We start from the raw sequence: 25,792 nt of genomic DNA on the forward strand, positions 1-25,792 counted from the left end.
AAACGTGGCTTCTTCCCTAGATGTAATACTAGCAGGACTGACCTTACTGTGTGGCATGGTCACTTTGAGGTGCTAAGTAGGGCCATGGCCTTTTCAGTTCTGGCTCCGACTTGGTGGAACGCTCTGTCACAAAAGACTAGGGCCCTGCGGGACTTGACATCTTTCCGCAGGGCCTGCAAGACAGAGCTGTTCCGCTGGCCTTTGGTTTGGACTCAGACTGACCCTTATGTTTCTCTCCCCTTATGGTTTTGATTTAATGGGCTACTTTTAAAATGAGGCTGCATTTAAATTGCATTTTAACCTGTATTTTAAATTGTGTCCCCCCCCCCCGTTATGTTTTTACTGTAATTTTACTGGACACGGGTGGCGCTGTGGGTTAAACCACAGAGCCTAGGAATTGCCAATCAGAAGGTTGGCGGTTTGAATCCCTGCGACGGGGTGATCTCCCGTTGCTCAGTCCCTGCTCCTGCCAACCTAGCAGTTCAAAAGCACATCAAAGTGCAAGTAGATAAATAGGTGCCGCTCCGGCGGGAAGGTAAACGGCGTTTCTGTGCGCTGCTCTGGTTCACCAGAAGCGGGTTATTCATGCTGGCACATGACCTGGAAGCTGTGCGCTGGCTCCCTCGGCCAATAAAGCGAGATGAGCGCCACAACCCGAGTCGTCCGCGACTGGACCTAATGGTCAGGGGTCCCTTTACCTTAGGTGCCCTGAGCTAGGCTCTGGCCAGGGAGGGCGGGGTATAAATAAATATTAGTAGTAGTAGTAGTAGTAGTAGTAGTAGTAGTATAGAATGGCAAATTGTCAGTTACTGGCAGGAGACATCAGGCTGCAAGTGAGATAAATGGATTGGGGTAAGCTAATGGTATATGACACAAAATTCAGGAGAGAGTCAGGGTTGACATAAGACCTTACCTTCAGAGCCTCTCCTTCATGTTACAGAAGATGCTGTATGGGAGGACAAGAAAACTTGGTACCTGGCGCTATTGGTCAGTGCGTCTGGCTGTTAACCAGAAGGCTGGCAGTTTGAGCCCACCCAGGGCCAGCTGTGAGCAAAACTCCTGCACTGCAGGGGGTTGAATTAGATGGCCCTTGGGGATCCTTCCAACTCTATGATTCTATTCTGTGACCTCAGATTAGTTTGAAGTTGACAGATTAGCTGTCAACTTACAGATTTGAAAATAAGGGACCAGCAGCCCTGAAAATAAGGGATTAGCAGCCAAACTAAGGGATTTTCCAAGCACAGGTATGTTCAACTTCTGAGCCTTTCCAGGGCAAAGGCAGAAAACCCAGCCAGCAGCCAAACGAAGCCTCAAGCGGTGGCTCCCACAGCGCAGCAACCCAGCAAAGGGGATGCAGCAAGGGAAACCACCATCGCCTCTCCACTGGGAAGCGCTGAGCAAAGGCGAGTCCCCAGGCAACGGGCCGATTTGATCGGCACAAGGCATGCAAGCTCCACCCCCCAGTCGTTCTTAGACTCCTTATTGGGTGAGCAATGCAGCCAAGCAACACAGTTGGAGCCTCCCTCCTCCCTGGCCGGCAGGGAGGGAAAGAGAGGAGCTGCTTCCTTTGAAACCCAGGAAATTTAAGGGACATCATCAATAAGGGACAGCAGCAGGACACAGCACTGGGATAAGGGACTTTCCCACCAAATAAGGGACGGTTGACAGCTATGGTCAGTAGCAGGGCAAAATTTCCAAGAACTTTATTTCTGACCACCTTTCCAGTTCTTTGCAGGGAAAGAAGCCATTCGGATTCTCCACCAGATCTTTGGAGTGCAGACAGTAGTGTACCACACGCTTGGCTTAGAAGTAAGCTTGGTGGCCTGGACTGATTCTAGTGTAGAAATCTCCCTGCCACAACAGGAGCAACTTCTGCTGGGCAGCCACTTTTATTCTCCGATCCAGCTCAACACGAGTCAGCTGAGAGAAGTGGAACTGCATGTAAACCAAGGTCGCAGGGAACAATGGATCAGATTGCTTTTTCTCAGCCACCTTAAGAACACTGGAAGCTGAGTCAGACTGGTAGAGCCTCTCCAGGATATTAGACAGGGATCTCTGTCAGCCCTACCAAGAGATGCTGGAGATTGAACCTGGGTCCTTCTGCATGCAAAGCAGATACACTATCACTGACATACAACCCTCCCCCCAATTCAGCCTTGTACTTTAATTGAATGGAAATGTAGGCAAAGGTCTTCTAAAGAAACCTTAATTACCAAGGTCCATGTCCAGGAGTTTAGTCATGGTGTGAGTATGGCTGACGTGGTGCAATTTTCTTTTTGCAACTTAGCTTATTGTCACCAAATTCGTTCTTTTGCTCCATTTCCTTCTAGTGCCCAAGGACGTTGCTGTTCTTTGGATATGGGCCGTTGCTGGCACACTCTTTTTTTCTGCAGTTTGTCCTTTCATTCATCCTGAAAAAGCTATGTCACTGCTGTTCAGGGACATTAGTATACGGATATCAAAAGCAGTTCTTTCCATCATAACAGCTGCATGAGGGACGGATGGATGGCACTGAGTCATTTGGCTGGCTAATTAAGGGCTTAACCTTAAAAGAGTTTTCTTAAGGATCTGACTCAGCTTTATATTTAGGACGGCCAAAAATCCACATGATTTTAAAGTTCCAGGGAATTATTTTGGCCAACATTACCAAACTTTTAAGTGGGACTCAATAAATAAACTTCAACAAGTCTTAGCAGATGAAAAAGTTTCTCGTTTTTATATGGATGGGGATTCATTCAGTTCTTAGAACTGAAAATGAACGGTAAAAAAATAAAATAAAGCGGGTCCCCAAACTGTCATGTCATATTGCCATGCAAACATTCTGATATTCAGGTTGTAAAATGTGGTATTTGAATTTTTAATTGTGGTGGGTTTGGGGGTTTCCCCCCAGTGGATGGTCAAAATTTGACCAAAACTCTAAGCTGAAAAATATATAGAATTACTCTGACTTTTGAGAGATTGACAGTCCACATCTACTCAGAAATAAGTTCACTGAGCTTGATTGGGCTTGCTCTCATGTATAGGATTGTGCTTTTAAGCAGCAACAGGGAACTATTCTTCCTCTGAAACAAATCCGACTTACTCAAGTGATGCACTTTAGCTAGATTGTGCCCAACTGTCACACAGCTGCAAGCACTGTATCCTCACAGGATGTGAACAGCTAAGCTATGCTTGTTCTAAGGAAGTGCCTTACCTGCAGAATGTATTTTTACAGTCTGTATTAACAAACCTCCCAGTGTAATCTGTTAGCTGTGATAACGAAGAACTCATTTCATGGAAGACTTCGTTTCTACACCAGAACTAAAGAAAATGTTGACCCTTACCTGGCACATTACTTGATGCTGTTAAGACACAGTGCAAGTAATAATGTTGACTCTGGACTCTTTGTGACATGATTGGGTGAAGAGAGCTTTTGGGGCAAATGCTACAACCAGTGAATTTCTGGCATGTGTAAAAAGCTGAAGAACAAATTTACAACATTGTTCTGTGGCTTATAGAGTTGTAAAATCATTTTGCTGGGTGCCAGCTGCATAAATATGAACTGCTTAACCCTAAAAGGGAAGATTAATCCTTAATCAATATTAATATACTGGCTGCAGGCCTCAAATGCACCACACCTTCTGCTAGGTGTTTGCTTCAAATCCACTCCCAAACACAGGAACTCATTCAGAGAATTTCACATCCCAATAATGTGAAATCCCAACAATATCCCTATTTGCTCCAACCATTCTCCCTGTAACCAGAAACCCTGCACTATCATGGCTATTGATTGTAGGCAGGTTTGTAAGTGTGCTCAACTGAACATGATTAGAAATACAACTCTTCTGACTTCCCTGCTCAATGCAGGAAAGTTGAAATTAGAATGGGCTGGTGTGTGCAGTGGTATATGCAGGCCAGCACATTGGCTAACAGCAAACCATTGATTGAACGTAATGGATCCCAGTAATGAAAATCTGTATTCATAAATGCTATTCATTCTTTTTCATGTGGTCATTCAATTTGCAAATGTTTAGAATCGCTCTCGATTGTGAAAGGTGCTTTGTGATCTACATCTTATGAACCTGCATGGGTTGAATATGAGGCAGTGATTTACCTAAGACCACCCAGCAGTGGCCCTAATAATTTGGCAGTGCAATAAATTCATCCAGATATCCTAGGGTAAATAATATTCAGTGGCTTTGGTTTTCACACTTTCTACAAATTAAAGTTTCAACAGTGACTTGGCTTCCTGGCAATTCCTGAACCTCAGGCACTGAACCTTTGCAGAAGATTCATGCGTTTGTGTGGGATACTGGCCAATCACAAGTTGCCTCAGTACTGTCCTACATGAACTAAGAATGTGCTCTACATATTTCAAGTGGATAGAAACAGCAGTGGACAAGCTCCTTTTTTCAAGGAAGGTTGTCTAACTGATACATCTAAGAGCTTCATGGAAAACCACTAGGGCAGGTAGACCCATGGCTTTAAAACAGCTTTCCAGATATGCAACATGTTCAGCCATTTGCTTCAAATATAAAATCACTTTAATTAAACAGTGCTATGGAAGCTGGATAGGATGATCTACAGCCTGCTGCATATAAGTACACATTTCCCCTCACCCCAGACTATTTCTCCCCACAAGACCAGTAGGACTATTACACATTTTTAATACGTTATGGTACATTATCCTTCAATTTAATGTTTTGGAAACACATCCATTCATTTTATATTCCTTAGAGCAGCACAAATTTCAACTATGTCCTTTACATTGCATGTTACTATCCTCTTAAGCAATGTAATTCTGCTTTCTGCAGAAGCACTATAAAATGACTAGTTTGCATGCAACTTGGTGGGTTTTTTTGAGGGAGGGAGTTCATTCATGTTGTAGACTACACATTCACTACCGCAGAAAGTCTGAATACAAATGATTCCCATTAAATAATATCTAATAATGTATTTAATATAGGCAGAAATAATTATAATTTCAGATAAAACATAACTGTCGCAACCAATGTGCCAGTAGGACTTCTTACAAGTAACGGGTTTCATTCCAGTGTACTATGTTTTTTTAAATGAAACTTTAAAAGCAGAACTGAAATCCTGCATCTGGTAACTTCAAAGAAACTAATTATGTGTAACTGGGCATTAAATTCTGAAAAATAACAAGAGCTGCATCTTAAGTTCACAAAAAAAGAGTGCAAAGGAGTTAGCAAGGGCTGAGCGGCATCATAATATTAGTCAGAGTGAAAACTAGAAAGAATTTGAAACTGCCACACTGCATCACTGAAACTGAAACATTTTGAAATCGTTCAATATATTCATTTAAAAATAAATGCAGGGTCAAAATTTCATTTTACCGTATTGAAGTGTGTGTGTGTGTGTGTGTGTGTGCGCGCGCGTGAAATAAATGTTTATGCACCTTTTAGAGTTTTTGGAGTAGTGAATGCAGTTACAGGTGATGGAAGCTTCTGTGACATTCCAAGGAAGACTTGACAAAATAAAGAGGCTGTGTGAGGCATCAGAATGCATTGCAACATCTTGGTTAGAGCCCTCTGCACCTGCTTCAGCAGATGGAATGGAATTATTAAAAGAAACGACATGGCAATGAATACAAAAGTATTCCCTCAGGGGCAAAGATGTTTTGAAATTAAGTTGACACATTTTTATGTTATAAATTAAAAGGGAGGTGCTCTCAAGGAGCCTGTACTTTAATAGCCTCAATGTAAACTTACTGCTCTCCGTGGTGTGTTATTGTAATGCAAGGGAGCACACTTTGGCCTGCAGATACAGATGCACTCTAAGATAAAGCACCATCTAGCCAGTTTAATTGCCCAAGCTATGCATGTGTGCGTATGTAGAAGAGGCAAGCAAAGGAAAGGCTCTCCTCGCCTTGTTCCATCTCACTCATCACCAACTTTGTATTTGTGCAGTTTTAAGTATATGTTGGTATACGTGTGCAGGTGTGTGTGTTTTTATGTGCCTACATGAGTATTTATGTACAAGTGTGTGAGCAACACTTGCATATTTGAGCCAAAGGAACGTCAGAGTCCACATTCATCTGCAGTGCAGGTAAGATGTCCTGTAAGGGGATTTCTTTTTGGAACAGCATATGCATGAAGATGGAAGTCTTTCTGCTCAACCAGACCTTAGTGCAAGCCCTTTGGTTCCAGTAATACCCTCCCGAGGTATACTGATGCCTGAAGCAGAGTCCAAAGGGTGGCTGTCTCTCCTTACCCAACTAGGGCCTTCACATTAGGAAGACTTACATCTCAGTTCACACATCAATTCCTGCCTTCGATTCTGCCACCCTCATATTATCGTGTGAGGCAAGCTGTTTCACCCTGCTTGCATTATTGTGCAGCCCAACATGTGCCATTAGCTGCAGCATTAGATGATTCCTTTGATTTTGGCAGTAAAGTTAGCCTGGGTCAGTGTCTAGTATGAGAAATTTGAGCAAGGTGCCCTCCCTGGGCACTAACCTTATGTCCCCCACCCCAAAAAGAGCTCACCAAGGGGCAGTATGTACAAATGGGAATGGGTGGTAGGATTGGGTGGGTAGGGGTACACTTTCATCTGCCCAATATTCTGAATGCTACTGAAAATAAAGGCCTCTGGACCCCAATGTTGGGGTAGGGCTCAGAGACACTGTAAATGTTCTTTTTTCAGGGCTTGGCTGTCATCATCATCATCTTCTTCTTCTTCAGAGCAATGCCAGCAGGTGTGGAGTTTATTCCCTAGCAATGCCAGCAGATGTGGTTTATTCCCTAGCAACTGTTTTTAGCATTGTAGCCCAGATCATGTTATGTTGCTCTTTTTTGTTGTTTAAAAACTATACATGCTAGTGAAATGTTTTTGTTTTAGGAAACTAAACATGTATTTGGACGACTCATAAAGCTACAATAACCCTCTTTATTTTAGTAAGTGTACTGCTATTCAGGTTGAATTCCTTTCTATTAGTTACAAGTTGTGGCCTATTTCTACAAAAAGCAGGGGAGAGTTCCAGTGGGTGGAAGTTTTGAGCTCTAACTACCATTAAAGCAGCTACCATTGTTAGTGAGATACAGTCAGATTATATCAACACTTCCAAGCACAGTAAAAGATTTACTATATATGTTCTCTTTTAAAAGACTGAGTTATACAAATATTCCGTATACTGAAGAACAAATGTAATTCAAAACATTTTGAGACAGCCAAGAGAGATCAAATTTTTCTTACAGAAACAGCAAGCTGAAGATTGTAAATAATTTCCCCTAGACAAGAAATGAGAGTTTCACCAAAGTGCTGAAAGCTATTCTCTCAGGAAATAACACATTTTGAAATAAACATTGAAGGATGAAGTTCTTCCTTTACATCTACACAGCAGATCTAAATGCTTTGCCTCCTATTCCCAGGCTATATGAAGCTTATGCTTAAACCAAGTAAGATTTAGTTTCTCTGAAGGGATAAAGATATTTTTAAAGCCCTCTTTTAGCTGATTTTTATTCACACTTGTCAGAATGAAATTCCATAAACTGTTTTTGGTAATGCATTCAAGAGAAACAGAAGCACAAAAAGGGATGAATGCTGAAGTAAGTCCCTAAAAATGTACTGGTAACTGATTTACCTTTTCTTCATATGAATTTACCCAATATAATAGAAATACTTGATATTACTTGACTAGTTTTATGGTGGAGTCAAAATTGTTAGGGTACTTAACCCACACATTCAAAAATCTGCAATTGGCACATGCAAGAAAGGCCTAAAAATAAGTGATTTGCACGCTGCTTCCTTTTAAAAAGTTTTTTATTTATGATTTTCATTTATAACAAACATTTCAACAAAAATAATCCTTACATATCAAGCCTCAACTTCCCTCCCCCTCTTCCTGTGGTTCCTTAAATTTACTCTCTCTCCCCCCCCCCCCACTGCATATCCCCATTTGTATGCTGTTTCCTTGCTAAGGTGGAAGCACGAAGTGTATCTCTGAATTGTTAGGGCACCTCTGTACTACTTAGAAAAATGCAGGTTTATACATATAGGTATCAAACATTCCTATGTGAATTCATTTAAGTGTAAGCACCACAGTTGAATACAGTGGAACGAACTTCTCAGTGAATATGCATAGATTGCACTGACAATAGTCAAGGGTGGTGGGGAGCAAGGCCAAATTTCACACACAAACAAACCAGCCCTTGCTCTGCCTTTCCAAAGCTGACTAAGCCGGGTGCCAGGCTTTGGGATGGAGGAACAAGGGTGTAGCAGGGTCTCAAGAGCCCCTCTACTTCCTTCCCAAAGCTGGGAAAGTGCAAACTAGGCTTTGAGAAGGAGATGTGAGGACTCTAGGACCCTGCCAGGGCCCTTGTGCCTCCTCCCCAGAGCCCAGTGCTTCACTTACCTGGTTTTGGTCTAGGACACCATAACACATGGAAATGTGACAATGGCACTCTGACATCTAATGGTCAACATCTGTGGTATCAACTGTATCTCACAGTAAACAGATTACTTGTTATGGTGAATTCTTAACTCCAAGAAAGCAACATTAATATCACAGATTATGTTTTAAATGAAAACATTTTCCCCTTCCTTAATCACCCTTTTGGCACTTTGATCTAACTCTGGGTTGTTGCGAGTTAAACACATTGCTTCAAAGTGCCCTTTTTGAATTCACACACTATTAACTTTGGTGGGCGAGATCAAGTAAAAAGAGACATTGGGGGGAAAACCACGCATGCTGTTCTATGGGGAGCAGTGAAACTTGTGCAGTGCACACTTCTAAAGTTGCCCTGCTGAATTTGGTGGGGCTCACTTCCAAGTCGATGCGCAGGAGACCTCAGCCATTGATTGACAGGCAGACCTAGGGTGATTTCTGCGGCACACAAGGTTGTGCATGTCTGTTTCCTCAGAAGTAGGCACTGCTGAGAGTTCGTGTGGGTTTTACTCCCCGGGGAAATGTCGACAGGATGGCAGCCTGATGTCGCCTGGAACAGATGGGAGGGAAGGAAATGTTTAAAACTGACGTTCAGGTTTTGCTCGGGAAGCAAGCCCACTTGACCTCAGCGGTCGAGTTACTTTGCTGCGGTTTTCGTGCTCCGCAATCCTAATGCGAAGCGAAGCCCCGCAGGCTGAGTGTGCCTGGCAAGAGCGTCAAGTCAACTCTGAGCAAATGTGTTTAGGATTAAACTGCGCGCGGGACCTGAACCAGTACGATCGCCGGGGTGGGGTAGGCCTGGTAACACGCTACTGAATCCGGGGTGGGGAGCTTACTTCGGAGCAAAAAACACGCAGAGCTCCTTACGTAACACTCCGTATCCAGACTCCCCCCGAGGCGGTGCCTATTCCTATTCCCATGAGCCTCCCTTGCCTCCAAAACCGGATACATTTCCTTGTCTCTATCATACCGCCCCCCCCCCTCGCCGGCCTCCTCGGTCCTCTTTCACCTGCTTTCCTCACTCCCACAGACCCCCCGTATACTTTGCGGAGACGAAGTTCCTTTGGCTCTCTCGGCCCGATTCATGAATCACAGTCGGGGGAGGAGGAGGAGGGAAGGGGGGAAATGCCCCCCTCAGCGCCGGAAGTCCTTCTCCGTCCTCTTATTGGCCTATATCCTTATCAGTCAGGAACTGGAGGACCAACAAACTGCCCCCTCCTCCCCCGCCCCCAGAATTCTTAAAGTTGGGCGGGGTGTGTGTGGGGGAGCCTTACTAAGTTGTCAGCTTGGGCTTTTCTTTCCTCCTCCTGACTCCCTCCCCCCCCCCCCATCAGCAGTCGCGCGCTCACCTTTGATTGGGTAATGTCAAGGGAATTGAACCTTAGCACCGTTAGAGAGAGGCAGAGGCGCCCCCCTCCTCCCTCACAGTACGCAGGCGCGTCTGCCGCCGGCTGCACGAGCTCTTTGCCCACTCGCTCGCCTCTTCCCGAGGAGGGCTCGGCTGCGGGCGGGTCCTAGCGCCGCCCGGCCCGGCCCCTCGAGCGCCGCCCCCGCACGCCCCTCACCGGGGCAGAGCGATGAGCGAGGGCAGCGGGGCTGCTGCTGCTGCTGAGGAGACGGCGGCGGCGGCGACGACGACGACGGGCCCGCCGGGACGGATTAGCCCCCCATGTTTCCCCGAGGAGCCCCAGCGACGGCACAGACTGTGGTGGGGAGCGGCGTCCCGTCCTCTTTGTTGGCTGTGCTGCTGCAGTCCTCGCCCCTGAGGCTCCGGGCGGGGGACGAGGCTTCGAGGAAGGGAGAGTGTCGTGTGGCGGCGGCGGCCGCTGCTGTTGCTGCGAGGGACAGAAAGCGCCCGACGAGCAACCGGAACCAGGAAAACTGCTGGGATTTAATACGGCGGGCTGCGCCGAGGGATGGCGTGTGCCTGAAGGAGGACGGGAGGCTCCGCGAAGAGAGGGAACAAAGTGAGGGGGCCAGAGAGACTCGTCAGGGGCTGCTTTTTGGGGGTCTTCTTTCTTCACCCCCGACCCCTCCGACATTCCCCGTGAGGGGGGACTTTGCTGCTGCTTGAAACTGACCTTGGAGAGAGTTGGGATCTACAAAAACTAGCAACGTTTTCCTTTGGATTTTCCTTTCCCCCCACCTCTTTCCCCCTCTTAAAAACCACATTTTAAGAATACATATCTACAAATATCGTTCCAGGTTGCTAACTTGTAGGTATATTGAATGTAGCTGGCATAAGATATTTTATTGTATTTATTTGTTTTAAATCCCCACCCCACCCAGACTTGGTGTTTGGGAACTTGCCACTTGAAAACAACCACCACGAGTGCCTTGGTTAGGTATTAGGTGTTGTGTGGCCCTTTCAAACCATGTGTGGACAATCATTTATCTGTGAGAGCATGTAGGAGGGAGACAAAGCATGAACTTAAAAAACGGAGGAGAGTGCTTATCACTGTTCACCAGTGACTTTAAATTTTGAAGGTATTAAGGAAGTTGATGGGTAAAATCGGTGGTGTGGGGTTGTTGTTTTTTTTGTAAGATAGTTAAGGCGGTATATTTCCATAAGTTGTGCTAAGGTACCGTCAGTGACTGTGTATGACGTGATCCATCAGAGATCATTTCCTTCTGACTAAAAGTTACCAGGGGTGGGTGATGGGAGGGGGGCTTATAGTCAAAAGTTAACCTGGTCTTTCACTATACTGTGTGTTTGCCCTTTGGTGATTAGCTAGCTGAAGGTGGGGTGTGGGTGTCAATTTGGGTGAGGAGATTTCATGATATTATACATTACTCTTCTTTTTCTTACAACATAAAGATCCCAGATGGCCAATTCCCTCAACGGCCGGAACCCAGGTGGCCGAGGAGGAAACCCCCGCAAAGGGCGTATTCTGGGCTTCATTGATGCTATTCAGGATGCAGTTGGCCCCCCCAAGCAAGCAGCTGCTGATCGCAGGACTGTAGAAAAAACTTGGAAATTAATGGATAAAGTGGTGAGTCTGTCAGTTGAGTCCTTGTACCAGAAAATAGTCAAGACTATTTATATGTGTACATGTATGGTCAGATCAGTTTGTGTCCTTGTTTGGAAAGAGTGAGTGTTTTCATATTTATGGCAGATCCCCATTTAACCTTGGCTCATGTTTTCTCCTTAATACAGATGAGGGGAAAATCCATTTGTTTTAAATGTACCTTTTGATAAGCACAGTTCTTTAAATAGTAGAGATTTGTAGGGTTGTGAATAAGCAGCTTGTTTCCTATGAACCAAATGTTCTTTGGTTCCTCACTGGAGCATGTTGTTACAATATCTTCTTGAAAATGAAACTTCAGTTAAGGTAATCAAGTTGTGAAGCACTCTTACATTAATCATATGCATGCAGTTCAATCTGCAGTTTAGGGGAATAAAAAAACCCCTGCTTTCTCTCGTAGGAATGAACAAAACTTAATGGCCTTGGCTTTCAATTTTAATGGTTCCTTAAAATGTATTATGTGATTTCTTGAATAGTTATTGGAGAGCTGTTTACCATGGAGGCATGGTGTACGACTCAAAAATTATCTGTTAACCTTTATTTGAATTGGAATCACTTCTTTTGTTAAATATTGCTGTAGAATAGTTAGCACGTTTAGTCATTGCAACTTCTACTAAGTTGTATGCAACATCCCTTTTCTCACTGCAGAAAAATATGGTTCATTACTAAGGCAACAGGACAGATATTTAATTAAGTGTGCAGCATTGGCTATGAGGATGATTGATGGCTTTCTTTTTAATCCTTCACAACTGAACAAGCAACATCAGTTGGCATTAAATTCTTAAAACAAAAGAATAGTCTTTACTCATGGCTTTATGGCTGGTATTTCACCTACAATGGATATATGAAGTTTCTATATAGGTAAAGAATATTATTGCATATAACTAGGTGGAATTCTTACAACTTTGAAGTGAACGTTTATTGAGAGAGCAATAGAACTTTCATTTGTCAAGCAGTAAATGTCTCCATGAAGATGCTTAAATAGCCACAACTGATTCTTAGGCCTTTTACAATTATTATCAAGCCTTAACTTGGAATTCAAGACTAATGTATTGCATAAAAGTCACACATTTGATTCCTGGTGTTGAAGTCTAGAAATAAACTTCTTTGGAACTCAAGTTCTGATTGTATGTGTTGCCAGCCTAGAGATTTCAGAACAACTTTAAAGGTTACTACTACTGCTAAAACTGGCAGTAATTCAGGCTAAAGTGTGTGCCTGTAATACCTTATCTGCCTACCTGATTAGGGCAAGTTACTTTAGTCTCAGTTTAGATATCCTATAGATTTTCCATAATTTATGCTATGCAAGTTGATCATCAACCCTCTTTTCTTTCTGGAGTTACACTTTTGTGCCTGCTTGATACAGTACAAAATCCATAACATGAGAACTGAGAAAACTGCATTGCTTAGGCTGCAGTGCTATGGACATTACTTGAGACTAACATCTTATACCAGTTCATGTCTACCTTAGAACAGTTCATACTATTTGTCAATTTAGTCCAGTCCTGTCTGCAGTAGCTCTCTAGGCATTTTTCAGGTGGAGTCTTTCACTTCATTTGCTATATAATCCTTCTAAAAATGTCAGGGATCATATCTGAAATATTCTGCATAACAAATATGTGCTCTACCATTGATCTGTGGCCATGCTTTCCAGAGTAGCTCCAGCTGGATTCAGTAGAACTTGAGTAAAAAATGGTTAGAGTTGGGCTGCTCAGTCCATAACACAAAGCAGACATCTCTACAGACTCTGTGGATCTTTGTTTTGTGATATACATTGAGGCCATGATAATATAGACATTACTTATTGTGCTGTTTGAGTTCCATGGGTCAGGTTTTTTTAATGTATTCAGTTTAAAGATGTAGATATCTTTTTGCTTTTAACATGTTTCTACTAAATTAAGATTTCATTTTTAACATTTCCTTTTTTTTACATTCATGTTACTTCCCAAAAGCCTTCCTGGAGGAAAATTAGGATTTTGTTTAGTTGCCCCTTGTGAACCTAGGTTCATTTATCCCTTGTGCATTGTTTCTATATCTAGCACTGTCACTTCCTCAAAACTTTATCTTGCCAATCTTGCTAACCATATTTATCTGATTTCAATGGGACTGATGTCCAAGTAAGGTTTTTTTTAGGTTTATAACTTTAAATAGCAAGCCTCCTTGGCATGCTACCTCTATCCTATTTATATAGCTAAGCAAACGTATGATGGAAACAATCACAGTTGTCTGGGATATATGTAGTTAGTGGTGAAGTAGACTGATTAATTTACTGAATTATACTTGCATATTTGGTTATAGTAACATCATACTTAAGGTGTTTCTCTGAAGCAGCAACTGTTGCCCCATCCTAAGCACTGATTTGCTGACACTTCAAAAGTAGTATGAATGACTAGTTTTAACATAGTATCAGTTCATAGAATGGCTAAATGCAGTACTGTAGTTCATTACAGTGGCCCTTTCCATACAGCTGTAAGTGAGCCCAGATTTAGTTACAGTACTTGCGTCTGTGTGCTGTAGCTGTAATCTAGGAGAACAGGAAGTTGCCTTGTGGGTATAGACTTTAGCAGGTGTGTTCTGAATGGCAAAAAGATACTGTTATTCAGGTCTAAAAATTAATGTATTGTTAAATTGTCTATGTAAGGTTTAATTTGGACATAACTTCTATAATGCCTTATAACTGGCATTCAGTACTTTAACACTTGGAATGTAAAATTATTAGCAGTATTCATCAGATGTAGGGATGTAACCTGAGATTTTTTCTCTAAGTGGTATTAGGTCTAAATCTCAGAAAGCTTTCTAATGTTGTTTTCTTGTTTCAGTTACTATGCAAACTGTGAAAGATTTCATTGTTTACATCATTACTGCTTGATTTTTAAAAGCCTTGCTACAATGGCTTGTATCCCTTTAAGTTATGGAAGTTCATGAAAGAAGTTTCCTCATCCCTCTGTCTTTTCCAGAGGACTCCCCTGCCAACAGTGACAAGGCAATTGTCACAAATTGACTTCTTTAACTTAACTTATTTTAGGGCCCAAGCCAATGTTTTTGCCCACGAGAGTATAGGGTCTGTTTTACAGAAGGCTTTAGGAAGTCTAGATGCTATACCTTCCCCCACCCCCCTCTTCCATTGGTTAAGTGTCCTCAGTTGGATCTTAATGTATCCCATTTAAGCTTTTGTCAGTTAATCACATTTTATCTCCAGATTAAATTAAGTATACCAGACAGGATGATGTCATGATGTTAGAATCCTGTTATTTGTATCTAGAGTTGAGTATTTGGTACTTGTAGTGGAGAGGATGCATTTGAACAAACACTTTTCAGCCATCTTTTGTGTTAGCAGATGGCAAAGGGATGTTTTTTCATAGTTAAAATAAATACTAGATTGTAAAAGCATTTCCAAAATTAAATGCAGCTTATGATTTGATCCTGCAATGCAGTTCTTGCAACAGAATTCTGTGGAGGAAAATACCAGAGACTGCTCAATATGATGAGGTTGTTTTTGTGATTAGAGTCTAACTGGCCCAAGTACAATTATAACACTCAGCCATATAAGAATAAGCCATGGTATCCCTTATTACGCCCTCCCCCCCTTTGAAAGTTTGTTTTGAGTAAGATCATTAGCTTGGTTTGCACAATATGGTAAACAGAACTGTGGCTTCCTGGGGTCACATAAATGCATGGGCTCCCAAATAGGAATTCACAGCCGGTCATCTCCAGGACTTTTTGTTGGCACATTGAGCTTAGTAAGTGTTTGGTTTAGTGGGTTTTCCAAACCCAGGCTTGTGTTTAAGCTTTCTCCTAGCTATAGCATGTGCTTAGTGGGGAAAGAGTTTAAGCATATTAACCTGCATCTTTTTTTTTATTCTTCATTAAATTTGTAGACTGCCCTTCCCCGGGAGATTCCAATGTAAAAATACAAAATGAAAACACGAAATATGTAATAAAACAAACCAACCCCCCCAACACATTTAAAAGAGCATAGAATGTTAATCAGCCAAAGGCTCAGTGCAGGGAGGAATAAAGTGGCTGTGGCTGCAAGTTTCTCTCTAGGAATCCACATGTTTGTGTGGTCCTGGTAATGGTAAGCTGTAGTTTCACATAGCATGTGTTGCGAATTAAGCCTTTATGCCAAATTTGGGGAAATTTGGTTTATTCTGCCAATGCTTAGTTCAAATATAGTTAGATTAAGCTACTCCCCCCCCTCCTCCACCACTACCTTAGGTAACGGGCACATCAGATTTTACTGAACTGGAAGTGGAAGCTTTTAAACTCCTTCCCATGTGTGTGGCACATGAGGGTAAGGCTTGCCATGGTTCATTTTCAGTCACATAGTGCCAAAGGCTTCTCTGGTTTGGAGCTGTATTTAAAAGCCTGTTATTTATCGTCCAGATGATCTGATAGATAAGCACAAGTTTGTTGCATATTCTACAAAAAATCACTATACAAATTAAAATGATGGTTTATCTTTTAAATATCTAAATAGTCACTATGCAGTTTTTCTGTATATATTTCACTCCAAGCGTTTCATAACAAAAATGACAGATTATTGTCCATAGCTCCATATTAAAAAGTTTCATAATAAGAGATATGCAATAAAAGTCTGTTAAAACAAGCCATTAATAATTCCTTGCAGGAATGGTGTGATATCCTGTGTCCTAAGAGATGGTAGCACAATCGCTTAAGATGTTAATGCTATTTTTTGGTGGTGATAGTGGTGGAGATAAACATCCCTAGACAACTTTGGAGGTAGTGTTTGGAACTCTTGGAAGCTACACAAATTATTGTTCATTTCAGTACCTTATTATGTAAGCAGAAGGTAATAGGCATTTTGATTGTGCTGCCTGAATTTGATTGGATTCAGTAAGTTTGTGTCCAGTGCTACGTTCTACATGTCAGACAATATAAATCTATATGGATGGCAAATGTAGAACTGTATAATGTGAAATAAACAAATTGCATACACTTCGTAATGGTAAAGGTACCCCTGCCCGTACGGGCCAGTCGTGTCCAACTCTGGGGTTGCGCGCCCATCTCGCTTAAGAGGCCGGGGGCCTGCGCTGTCCGAAGACACTTCCGGGTCACGTGGCCAGCATGACAAGCTGCATCTTGCGAGTCAGCGCAGCACACGGAAACACCGTTTACCTTCCCGCTAGTAAGCGGTCCCTATTTATCTACTTGCACCCGGGGGTGCTTTCGAACTGCTAGGTTGGCAGGCGCAGGGACCGAACAACGGGAGCTCACCCCACCACGGGGATTCGAACTGCCGACCTGACGATCGGCAAGTCCTAGGCGCTGAGTTTTTACCCACAGCGCCACCTGCGTCCCTGTTATACACTTCATAGGAGAGGCTAATTAGTTTGAAAAGCCACTTGAATGTTTTGCTTGTTTATTTAAAATATTTATATCTTGCATTTCTTCTTGACATCTGGCCTCCAGGCTGGATGACAATAAAAGAAAGCTAACACACAGTGTAAGAATAGGGGATGGCTACAGCTCAGTGGTAGAGCATCTGCTTTGCACACAGAATTCCTGGTTCTATCCCTGGCCTTTCCAGGTAGGGTTCAGAATACCCCCTGACTGAAAGACTGAAGAGCTATCTAGATAGAACTAGATAAACCCAACATTTGAAACTCCCATTGTTCTAGGCGCGTTTTGCGACTGGGAATTTCATAAATGCGAGCAGTTTCTGAGTTCAGGGTGCAGTATTGCGCCTAAGATTGCTACTGTTACTTGGAAGTAAATCCCAACCAAGTTCAGTGGGGCTTCCTCCCAAGTAAAATGTGCATGGATTGGGGACTTAAAAACTTTCTTTTCTTTTAAACCCAACATGTTTTGTTTAAGTTTAAGTTGTCTTGTTTAATGTACTTTTAATGTATGATGTGCTTTTAATTTGAAATACAATAGCCAGTTATCTACCTCACACTCTCACAAATTTTGCAGTGGGATCATTGGAGGACCCTTAAATCTTAGGTTTGCGAACTGAACACTCAAGGTGGGTGTCTCTGCCATCAGTTGTAGAGGCCTTTAATATGTGTTCATTTTGGTGCCAAAAAGATATATTTATATGAAGGAAAGGGAGTGTAGGGAGAATCCAGGGCTCGTCTGCAGAGTGGAAGGAAAGGAGGACCTTTTTCTGCCTCCCCACTTCCAGCCTCTTAAGAATATTAGGGAGCAGGCAGGGGAAGCATGGCTTTGTTTTTTGAAGTCTTCAGATGAGGACTAGACCATGTGAAAAATGAACATAAGATTTTAGCTGCAGTTCATTCATTTTCAGCTTTGTATTCTTGTTATAAAAAAGTGCGCCTAGACATTCTGTTGTTGAGCTCATAACCTAGGTTTAAGGTGTCATTTAGCTCCTAGTTTTCATATCTCAGTTTCTAAATTGGATAGACCAATGATTTGACTAGAGTTTGATGTAAAATATCCAATCCCACCGTGCTCAGATATTGTTGCTGCTGCTAATTCCAGTAGGAGACTTTGTTTCCACTGTGGACGCTATAGAATATTTAAAGAAGAGTAGCTGGAGGAGTTGTGTGTTCAAATTTCACACTTAGAAGTTAGAAATGGAGCTCTGAGAGTGTATTATCTATGACTGGGTTGCTGCTCAGTATTTTGTTAGTAGATGAAGTAAGTGCTTCAGTCGTTGACATTTTTTTCCAGCAATGACTTAGCATTTTCAGTTTGGGATGGAGTTAGCCCTTTGGAATAATGGTTTAAGGTAGAATGCTTCAGAGGTCCTATTATTAGTAGTATAAGGTGGCACATGCACTCCCCTCCAGCTCCATTTAACATTGTGAGGTAAGTTAGGCTTAGAGATATTGTGAGTGGCTCAAGGGTACCCAGTGGGCTTTGTGGCTCTGTGGGGATTTGCACCTTGGTTCCCCACTCTAACCACTACACCACACTGGCCTGGGACAAAGATCTCATAGAAGCCTGGTCAGGCACTCTCAATCCTCATAATGTCTGAAGCAGGTGCTTGCAGCTTCAAATATTGTGGTTCTTCTCCCTCAAAAGCTCAATATTGTAATTTCACAGAACCAGATATTTGACCCTTGCTAACATTTTAACTGGCCAAATATTTATTTCCTGCATAATTTTGTTGTAGTCAGGAAAATATTTATCACTTGTTGCATGCATGTTGTTTAATTGCATATTACTTAAAGCACTAGGTACTTACTAGAAAAGAAAAATCCAACCAGTAAAAGTTAATGAACACTTACTATCAGAATTAATGTTTCCTCAGTTTGGAGCATGTTTTGTAATTGGTAACTAAGCTACAGTTGAATGGGTCAGTTTTTTTATTGCAATAGCTGATGACTTCTTGCTTATTGTTAACGCATATATGTTAATGCATATATTTGTCGTGTTGGACCATCTTCGCAGGACAGGCATAGGAAACTCTGGCCGTCCAGATGTTTGGGACTACAATTCCCATCATCCCTGACCACTGATCCTGTTAGCTAGGGATGATGGGAATTGTAATCCCAAACATCTGGACGGCCAGAGTTTGCCTATGCCTGTCATAGGATGTAGAATTAACAGTGGTGTTTTATATATTCCCCCTTTCATCTTAAGTCTTGATTCAGTTTTGATTTCAGTAGTTTTCTATTTATGCATTATGCTGTTGATAGCTTTTCACATGTTTATATCGCTAAAATCTTTATTGAAGTTTATGTAAGCAATGGATAGCATCCAGCATTGAACTTGTATGAGTACAACTCTCATTCCGTGAATGGTAGCTCCTTTCCTTCATAGTGTGACATCATCAGCTATTGCCTCATAAATATACTTAGTCACACTGGTAGTGAAAACAATGTTAAAAGACTGCTAAATTTCCCCCCTAAATTTTAATGTCATTAACCTGGCATCAGTTATGTGTTCTGTAGTTCTGTTACTTCACTTGATATGCAACTCATTGGTCTTGGACACTGCTTCCAATTGTTGCATGGGATTTATATTTTTCAGTCTTATTTGAATGTTTCATCTTGTCAACTCCATTCACTTTGACAACTTGAATCAGTTCAGAGGTAACAGGAAATCGTTTCCCAGTATAAGAATAAGCTGCAGTGGGCATTGGGTTCACATGCACTCCTCTTCTTTTCTTTCATGTCCGCCAGGAAATAGAAAGCATTTGTTCTTGATTTTGAACTAGCCGTACTTCCATGTGACATCTGAACCAGGATCAAACCATGTTTTCAGCCCCCCAAGTTTGGACATCATGTGGTATTCTTAGTTTTCAAATCGAGATCGGGTTTCCTTGCAGGAATGAAAGAAGAGGTGGGAGGAGGGAGAGTGAAAGCTGTTGTTTTCCTCTACGTTTGAAATTAAGTATTTTATGTTCTTCAATGCTACAAATGTCTGCAGCGCAGACCTGACAAAATGGTTCTTGTTTCATCAGCAAAGCTAGGATTGCTTGGGACAATATACAATGTGTTGGCTTAAATATATGCTTCCAGATGCTGTCTTTGATATACAATAAAGTTTTATCCATTTAGATAATTTATCATTCACGTGAAATTGTTTTTGGTTCTAGGTGAGACTGTGTCAGAACCCCAAACTTCAGTTGAAAAACAGCCCACCTTATATACTTGACATTTTACCAGATACCTATCAACACTTGCGACTTATATTGAGCAAGTATGACGACAACCAGAAACTTGCACAGCTCAGTGAAAATGAATATTTTAAAATCTATATTGACAGTCTCATGAAAAAATCAAAACGGGCTATAAGACTTTTTAAAGAGGGGAAAGAGAGGATGTATGAAGAACAATCACAGGACAGGTAAGAAAACTTTGTTTGGCTAATTGGTCATGGCCAATTCTAGCACAACTTTATTTGTATATTTCAGCAGTATTTGGATACTTAACTATTTAAGGACATAATGTTTATTTTCTGAAAACAGTGACCTGAAGGTGAACTAGTAACTATTGTATTTTTAAAATTTCTATAGTATTCATAACTTTTAAGTGAACTTCTGATGCAACTGTTTTCTTATGAAGTCTTACTTTTTATGTACAGTTCATATTGTATAGGAATATAGCCTCTTTAGAGTGCCAGAGTTGGAGGTTTGCTTTCATGACGCCTTACACTAACAGCAGGGTTACCAATATTTTTGGGCCTATGGGAATGGAATATATGCAAACTGGAGAAACAGCTATGGGTTCAAACACACTCTGCAATCAAGTGCACACTGCACCCTATTCTATTGGTTTCAATAGAATGCATATTCAAGTCTAATTTCAGTGCGGAGAGGGACCTTGAGGATACCAGGAAGGACTCTTGGGTGCATGTCTCCCTTTGGGAACCATGTTGGTGACCCTGCTTATTTATTTAGAAATTTGAAAGTGGAATGGAGGTAGTTCCATTCAGTATTTATCTAAAATAGTTTTGGAGATGCTTTGTGGCCAATGTGAGTTTGGTGCTGGATTTGTCAGCATTTCCAAAATATTAATGTGACACTTGTTTTCCTGGTTTCATGAAGTAAGGTGTTGGTGACAATGATCATACTTAATAATAAGCCAATCATTCTGGCTTATCATGGTTTCTTGTGAACAAGCAGCATATTGAGATACATAGCCCCAGCATTCTTTCTCTGTTGTAGAAAACCAGGAAGCCTTAGCTTCCCATTATATCTGAACCAGAAATTATGGTTTGTTGTATAATTGGCAAGCCAGTAACAACCAAGGCTTAGGGATTGCTATCATGGATAGTTAGTGAAAAAAACATGTTTCCTGGTTTTGAAAGTAACAGGAAGCTAAGGTTTCTTAGCTTATCCCACTCCAGGGCAGGAGCAATTCTACAGTGTTCATGGTACACCAAAAAAATCTATCACTGTTGCAAACACACACAGTTAAAAGTACTTATTGGACATTTTTTTATTTCTGATTTTATTTGTTCATCTTTCATGTCCTTTGTGGCCTGTAGAGATCCCGCCAAAGTTGTGTCATGGAGCTTAACATTTATTTAAAAGACTAGGCATTAATACTAGGTATTTTAGTCTTGAATCCTAGTGGCAAGAAAAGCTACTTCATATATTGATTTGAGTGAAATTATTTTCTGAGCAAGTTAAGTTTTGTATGTGCTTGAGAAAGTAGCAGGAAAGAATATAATAATTAAGAATGTTGCTTTGTGAAGGAATCATGCAAGAGTGAAGGGACATGGATGTTAAGCATGGGTGGAAAATTCAAATGGAAATTAATGTCTCAAAGTTTTTTAAACTATGGAAAGGGTGTTCTTCATTTCTGACTTAAAACAAATGCACCCATAAAGAGTTTATGTGTAATGGAGCATTTGTGAACTTTTGAGTGTGTGTTAAAGAGCATAGTAAAATAGTAGTGCTTATGATACTCTTTCATTCTCAAAGTGTGGTTCTGTTGTTGACTTTAATAGGCCAAGCTGCAAATATCAAGTTAGTCATGCTACTTTGCATTTGACAGGGACATTCCTCCTCCTCCCCTTTATTTATAAAATCCTTACACAGTTTGTAGATCCCATGTAATGTCAGATGCAGGGGAAAACGTCACTTCAAAACACAGGTTTAAGAGTGGGGAAGTTTTTCTATAATAACTGTGGCTAGCACCATTTGGTGTTGCATTTGAATGTATGCATCATTGAGTGATGCCAAGTAAAATTCAAATGGAAATAGATGATGTAAGTTGCTATCCGAAACATACTTAATAGGGAATAAATCCCATTGAATCCAGACTTACTTCTCGCTAAACTTGCATTGGATTGTACTTCTTATAAATCCAGCTTTGGGAAACAACAAGAGGCAGGTAATAAGCATTCTCAGTGAACCTGGACATTTACAGATGTAGAAAAAACAACAACCCTAAGTTCTGCTGCCAGCGCAACCCAACCTAATGAAATCTAAGGATGCTCAGTGTCTTGCTGGAGTGGGGGTGGAAAATCAAGAAAGAGGACGAACGAAATGGAGTACAGGCAACTAACCATTTGTTTAGGGGTTGCATTCCGAGGCACCGTGCGCATCAGTGGGATGCACTTAAGCCCGCCCTATTCTATCCTGCTTCCTTTTCATGGCAAAAACAGTGTGCAAAAGAGTTCATATGCGTGCCAAACGCATGCAATTGGGAAGTGGCCTGTATCTTGAAAGAGGAAGTGATTGCCCGGCATGAACACTGAAAGGGAACACTGTGTATATTTATTTGCAAGTCTCACTTCTGCCTCCATATTAGAGAGCAACTACGAAAACCAAGAAGCAGTGGAAACATAAGTGAGTAGTATACTGATCTGGGTCTTCAGTTTCTTTGAGAGAGGGTAGATGAACACTGTCTTCTTCATGATGAAGGACCTCTTCTTACTCAATGTTAGTGACTCAGTTCAGATGTAACAACATACTATGGGTGAGCTGGCACATGCTCAGGCAAGCTTGCTCCCCCTTATTTGTGTTCAGTAGGAGGAGTTTTGAAGCTTCCTAGCTTATTAATAAAATTGGTTGAATAAATTACTATTTGCCACTTGAAAACAGCAAGAAACTACAGTTTGTTACTGTTAGTGAAAGCTTTGATTTTTGTCCCTTGCATACAAAGGGGGAGGGGAAGACACATTTACTTGAGGCTTGTGCTAGGATCTTGCATCTGAACTGGACCACTGACATACATAACTAGAAGCATGAGGTCCTCCATTTATATTCATGTAACAAACTGTGGTTGGCTTGTTATGTCTGAACTTGGCCAGTGATTCTCAGTTTACTTCCTGTTGTCACACAAATCATTTCCCTGTTAAAGCGAACAGGGTAATGTTTTTAAAAAATAGGTATGGCAAATCCTTTGTGAACTTTACAATTCATGGCAAAGGAGAGCTCAAACTGATGAATAAATATCCCCAAGCTGTGTTTAGATGTAACTTAATGTTGCTTATTTGAACTGTTTTTCAGAACAGAATGTCTTAATTAGAAATATGAAAGCCTGGTAGAATTTTTTTTTTAAAAGAGGAAGTACTTTGAAGTGGCACATTGCTGTCTTTTTCAGAAATATATTCTGGCAGTCTATGACAAAAACAAATCAAAACCTCCTTAAGTCCAGGCATACTGCAGTGATGAAGTTATTGCCTGAGTGTTTTATGTGCATTCTAATGTTAAAATGTACTTCTTAAAATTGCTAATTTAAGCATATTTCGTTGCTGTTAAAGAGTTTGATAAAAGAGAGAATAGGAAATGATTCTTATCTGAAAACATGGAGGCCAGCCAATTCAGCTGACAATCCCACAAAATCCCTGGTTGATCTGTGGAATGGGAAGATGACCTGAATTGGTTGATAGGATCACTCCCAAGTGCCCCTGCTCATTGTATTGCACTCTGTTCCTTGTTTATTTAATGAAATGCTTAGGAAGAGGACTAAAACAGCAATGAAGGAACACACAGGTGATTATAGAACCTTTTAACCATTGCCTGGATGCCGTGATGGACTGTAGATGGCTAACAGGTGGAAGCTCAATCCAGACAAGAGAGAGGTATTTATGGCCAGTAGACAAGTTGATCTGGTTTGGGAGTACATGCTGTTCTGGATGGAGTGGCATTCCCTGTAGAGGATCAGGTTTGCAGTTTGGCTGTGCCTCTGGATGCCCAGGTGAATGCTGTAGCCAGGAGTGCTTTTGTTCTGCTTTGGCTATTGTGCCCACTACAGCTACACCTTTCTCGGAGAAGACAGATCTGGTCATAATGGTTTTTCTATAATAACTGTGGCTAGCACCATTTGGTGTTGCATTTGAATGTATGCATCATTGAGTGATGCCAAGTAAAATTCAAATGGAAATAGATGATGTAAGTTTCATATACACTATGAAAGTGCCTTGGCCATTTCCAGATGTTACTATTGCAGTGTGTTCTGGATGTGCCTTTGAGAAGTGTTAAAAGACTGTGGCTGATGCAATGCACAGTGGCTCGGATTCTTCCTAGTATATGTTTCTCAGATCATGTTGGGGGTGTTGTTGGTTTGCTTTTGTTTTTATTATGTATTTTGGTGTCATCATTTTGTCAAAATTTCCTGAGTGTGTGTTAATCCAGGACAGGGGACTTGTGGCCCTCCAGTTTTGGGGATCTAGGCAGCATGATCAGTCGTCACATCTGAAGGATCACATTTCTCCATCCTTGTCCCAGAGAAGCTGTTTGCATGCTGCCTTAACATTAGAGTAGACACAGATTTTATTTGAAATATGAAAAGGAAGCAACATCCTGATGGTATTGATCTTTTACTTTTAATCCTATTAATACTCTGTGAATTATGAACAGTAATGGCTTTCAGAGCTTCATAATAAAATCAGTGCTGATCAGAGACATTTAGTGATATAGTTTGTTGTTGACTCAGTTGGTATCCAGATGAGAGGTTGTCGCCTATACAGTAAATGTTTGCATTATCCCTCATGTTCATGTAGCCCAAACTATATTTTTCTTTTTTAAGAGCACCACATTGTTTGCAAGCAGTGATCCTTCTGATGCCAAATAGTGTGTAATCTGGTTATGTTACAACCTGCCTAATCATTGTTCTATGATAAGAGCAATAAATAATAATGTGCTTGTGGAGTTAAACCCTTTCCCCTCCAAGTTAGCTATTAAGATTACCAGTTAACTACTGTTTTTGCAGTACAGAAGCAATGAGCTGGTGCCGTTTATGAATAAAATCACTAGGTCTAGTTCCTTCTCTCAGTGATTAGAACAGTAAATGCTTTAAGGTCTGCAGTGCAAATAATCACCAACAGTGCCTCCTCTAAAACCCCTTAAGCTAATCAAAATGTATCCAATCTTCAATTAAACTTAATAAATGAGTGTTGCTTTTATGTTTCAGAGCTGTTGATAACATTTGGATTGGGAGAACCTTAAAGATAGGCAGCATAAATTAAATACATTAAGTCAGTCTTACTGTTAAGAACTTAATGATTTTCTTTTTCCTGTCCCTGCTCACCCCACCCCACTTTCTGTACTGTATCTGTATGGAATGTATGCATTCCTTTTATGTTTAGCATTGTAGAATTGTAGAGTTAGAAGAGACCCCAAGGGTCATCTAGTCCAACCCTCTGCATTGCAGGAATCTCAACTCAAGCACACATGACAGATGGCCATCCAACTTCTGCTTAAAGGAGAGTCCATCACCATTCCACTGTCAAGCAGCTTGTGCTTAGATTTTTCTCCCTAATACTATATGCTGAGATACTAATAAGATAAGCATAAGCAAGGCAACCAACCCCCACTCCCATTAGATATAAACCTGCTGTTGCATCTGTATGGGGGATTTTTTAATTTTCTCTTCTGTAGGGAAACTGAGCAAAATGGTCTATCCTATAGCTTTTTGTTTAGGTTTCTGTTGAACACAAAAGGCTGGAAATGTGCTGTGTGTGGTGTTCCACATGCACACTGTGAATTATA

The 25,792-nt window shown here is 41.3% G+C and overlaps 1 protein-coding gene and 1 long non-coding RNA gene across 3 annotated transcripts in view; one reads left to right on the forward strand and one right to left on the reverse strand.

Annotated features, from left to right (window-relative positions):
- Positions 1–7,743: 7,743 nt before the first annotated feature.
- On the reverse strand, positions 7,744–9,654 carry LOC310843874. Its single transcript, XR_014563729.1, has 2 exons — positions 9,006–9,654; positions 7,744–8,936 (listed from the first exon to the last, which is right to left on the reverse strand). It is a non-coding gene; the product is annotated as an uncharacterized lncRNA (long non-coding RNA).
- Positions 9,647–25,792, forward strand: part of CBLB (Cbl proto-oncogene B) — a 61,261-nt gene continuing 45,115 nt past the window's right edge. Inside the window, exons 1-3 of one of the 2 annotated variants that reach the window (XM_083736313.1) lie at positions 9,647–10,602; positions 11,205–11,379; positions 19,943–20,193. In XM_083736313.1, coding sequence (XP_083592439.1) covers positions 11,212–11,379; positions 19,943–20,193 — 419 coding nt within the window. In that variant the 5' untranslated portion in view covers positions 9,647–10,602; positions 11,205–11,211. Of the gene's footprint in view, positions 10,607–11,204; positions 11,380–19,942; positions 20,194–25,792 lie in introns of both variants that reach the window. The other variant, XM_083736314.1, reaches the window with a different exon arrangement.

The sequence above is a fragment of the Podarcis gaigeae genome (genome assembly GCF_964106915.1).
Source record: "Podarcis gaigeae genome assembly, chromosome: 4".
NCBI lineage: Eukaryota > Metazoa > Chordata > Lepidosauria > Squamata > Lacertidae > Podarcis > Podarcis gaigeae.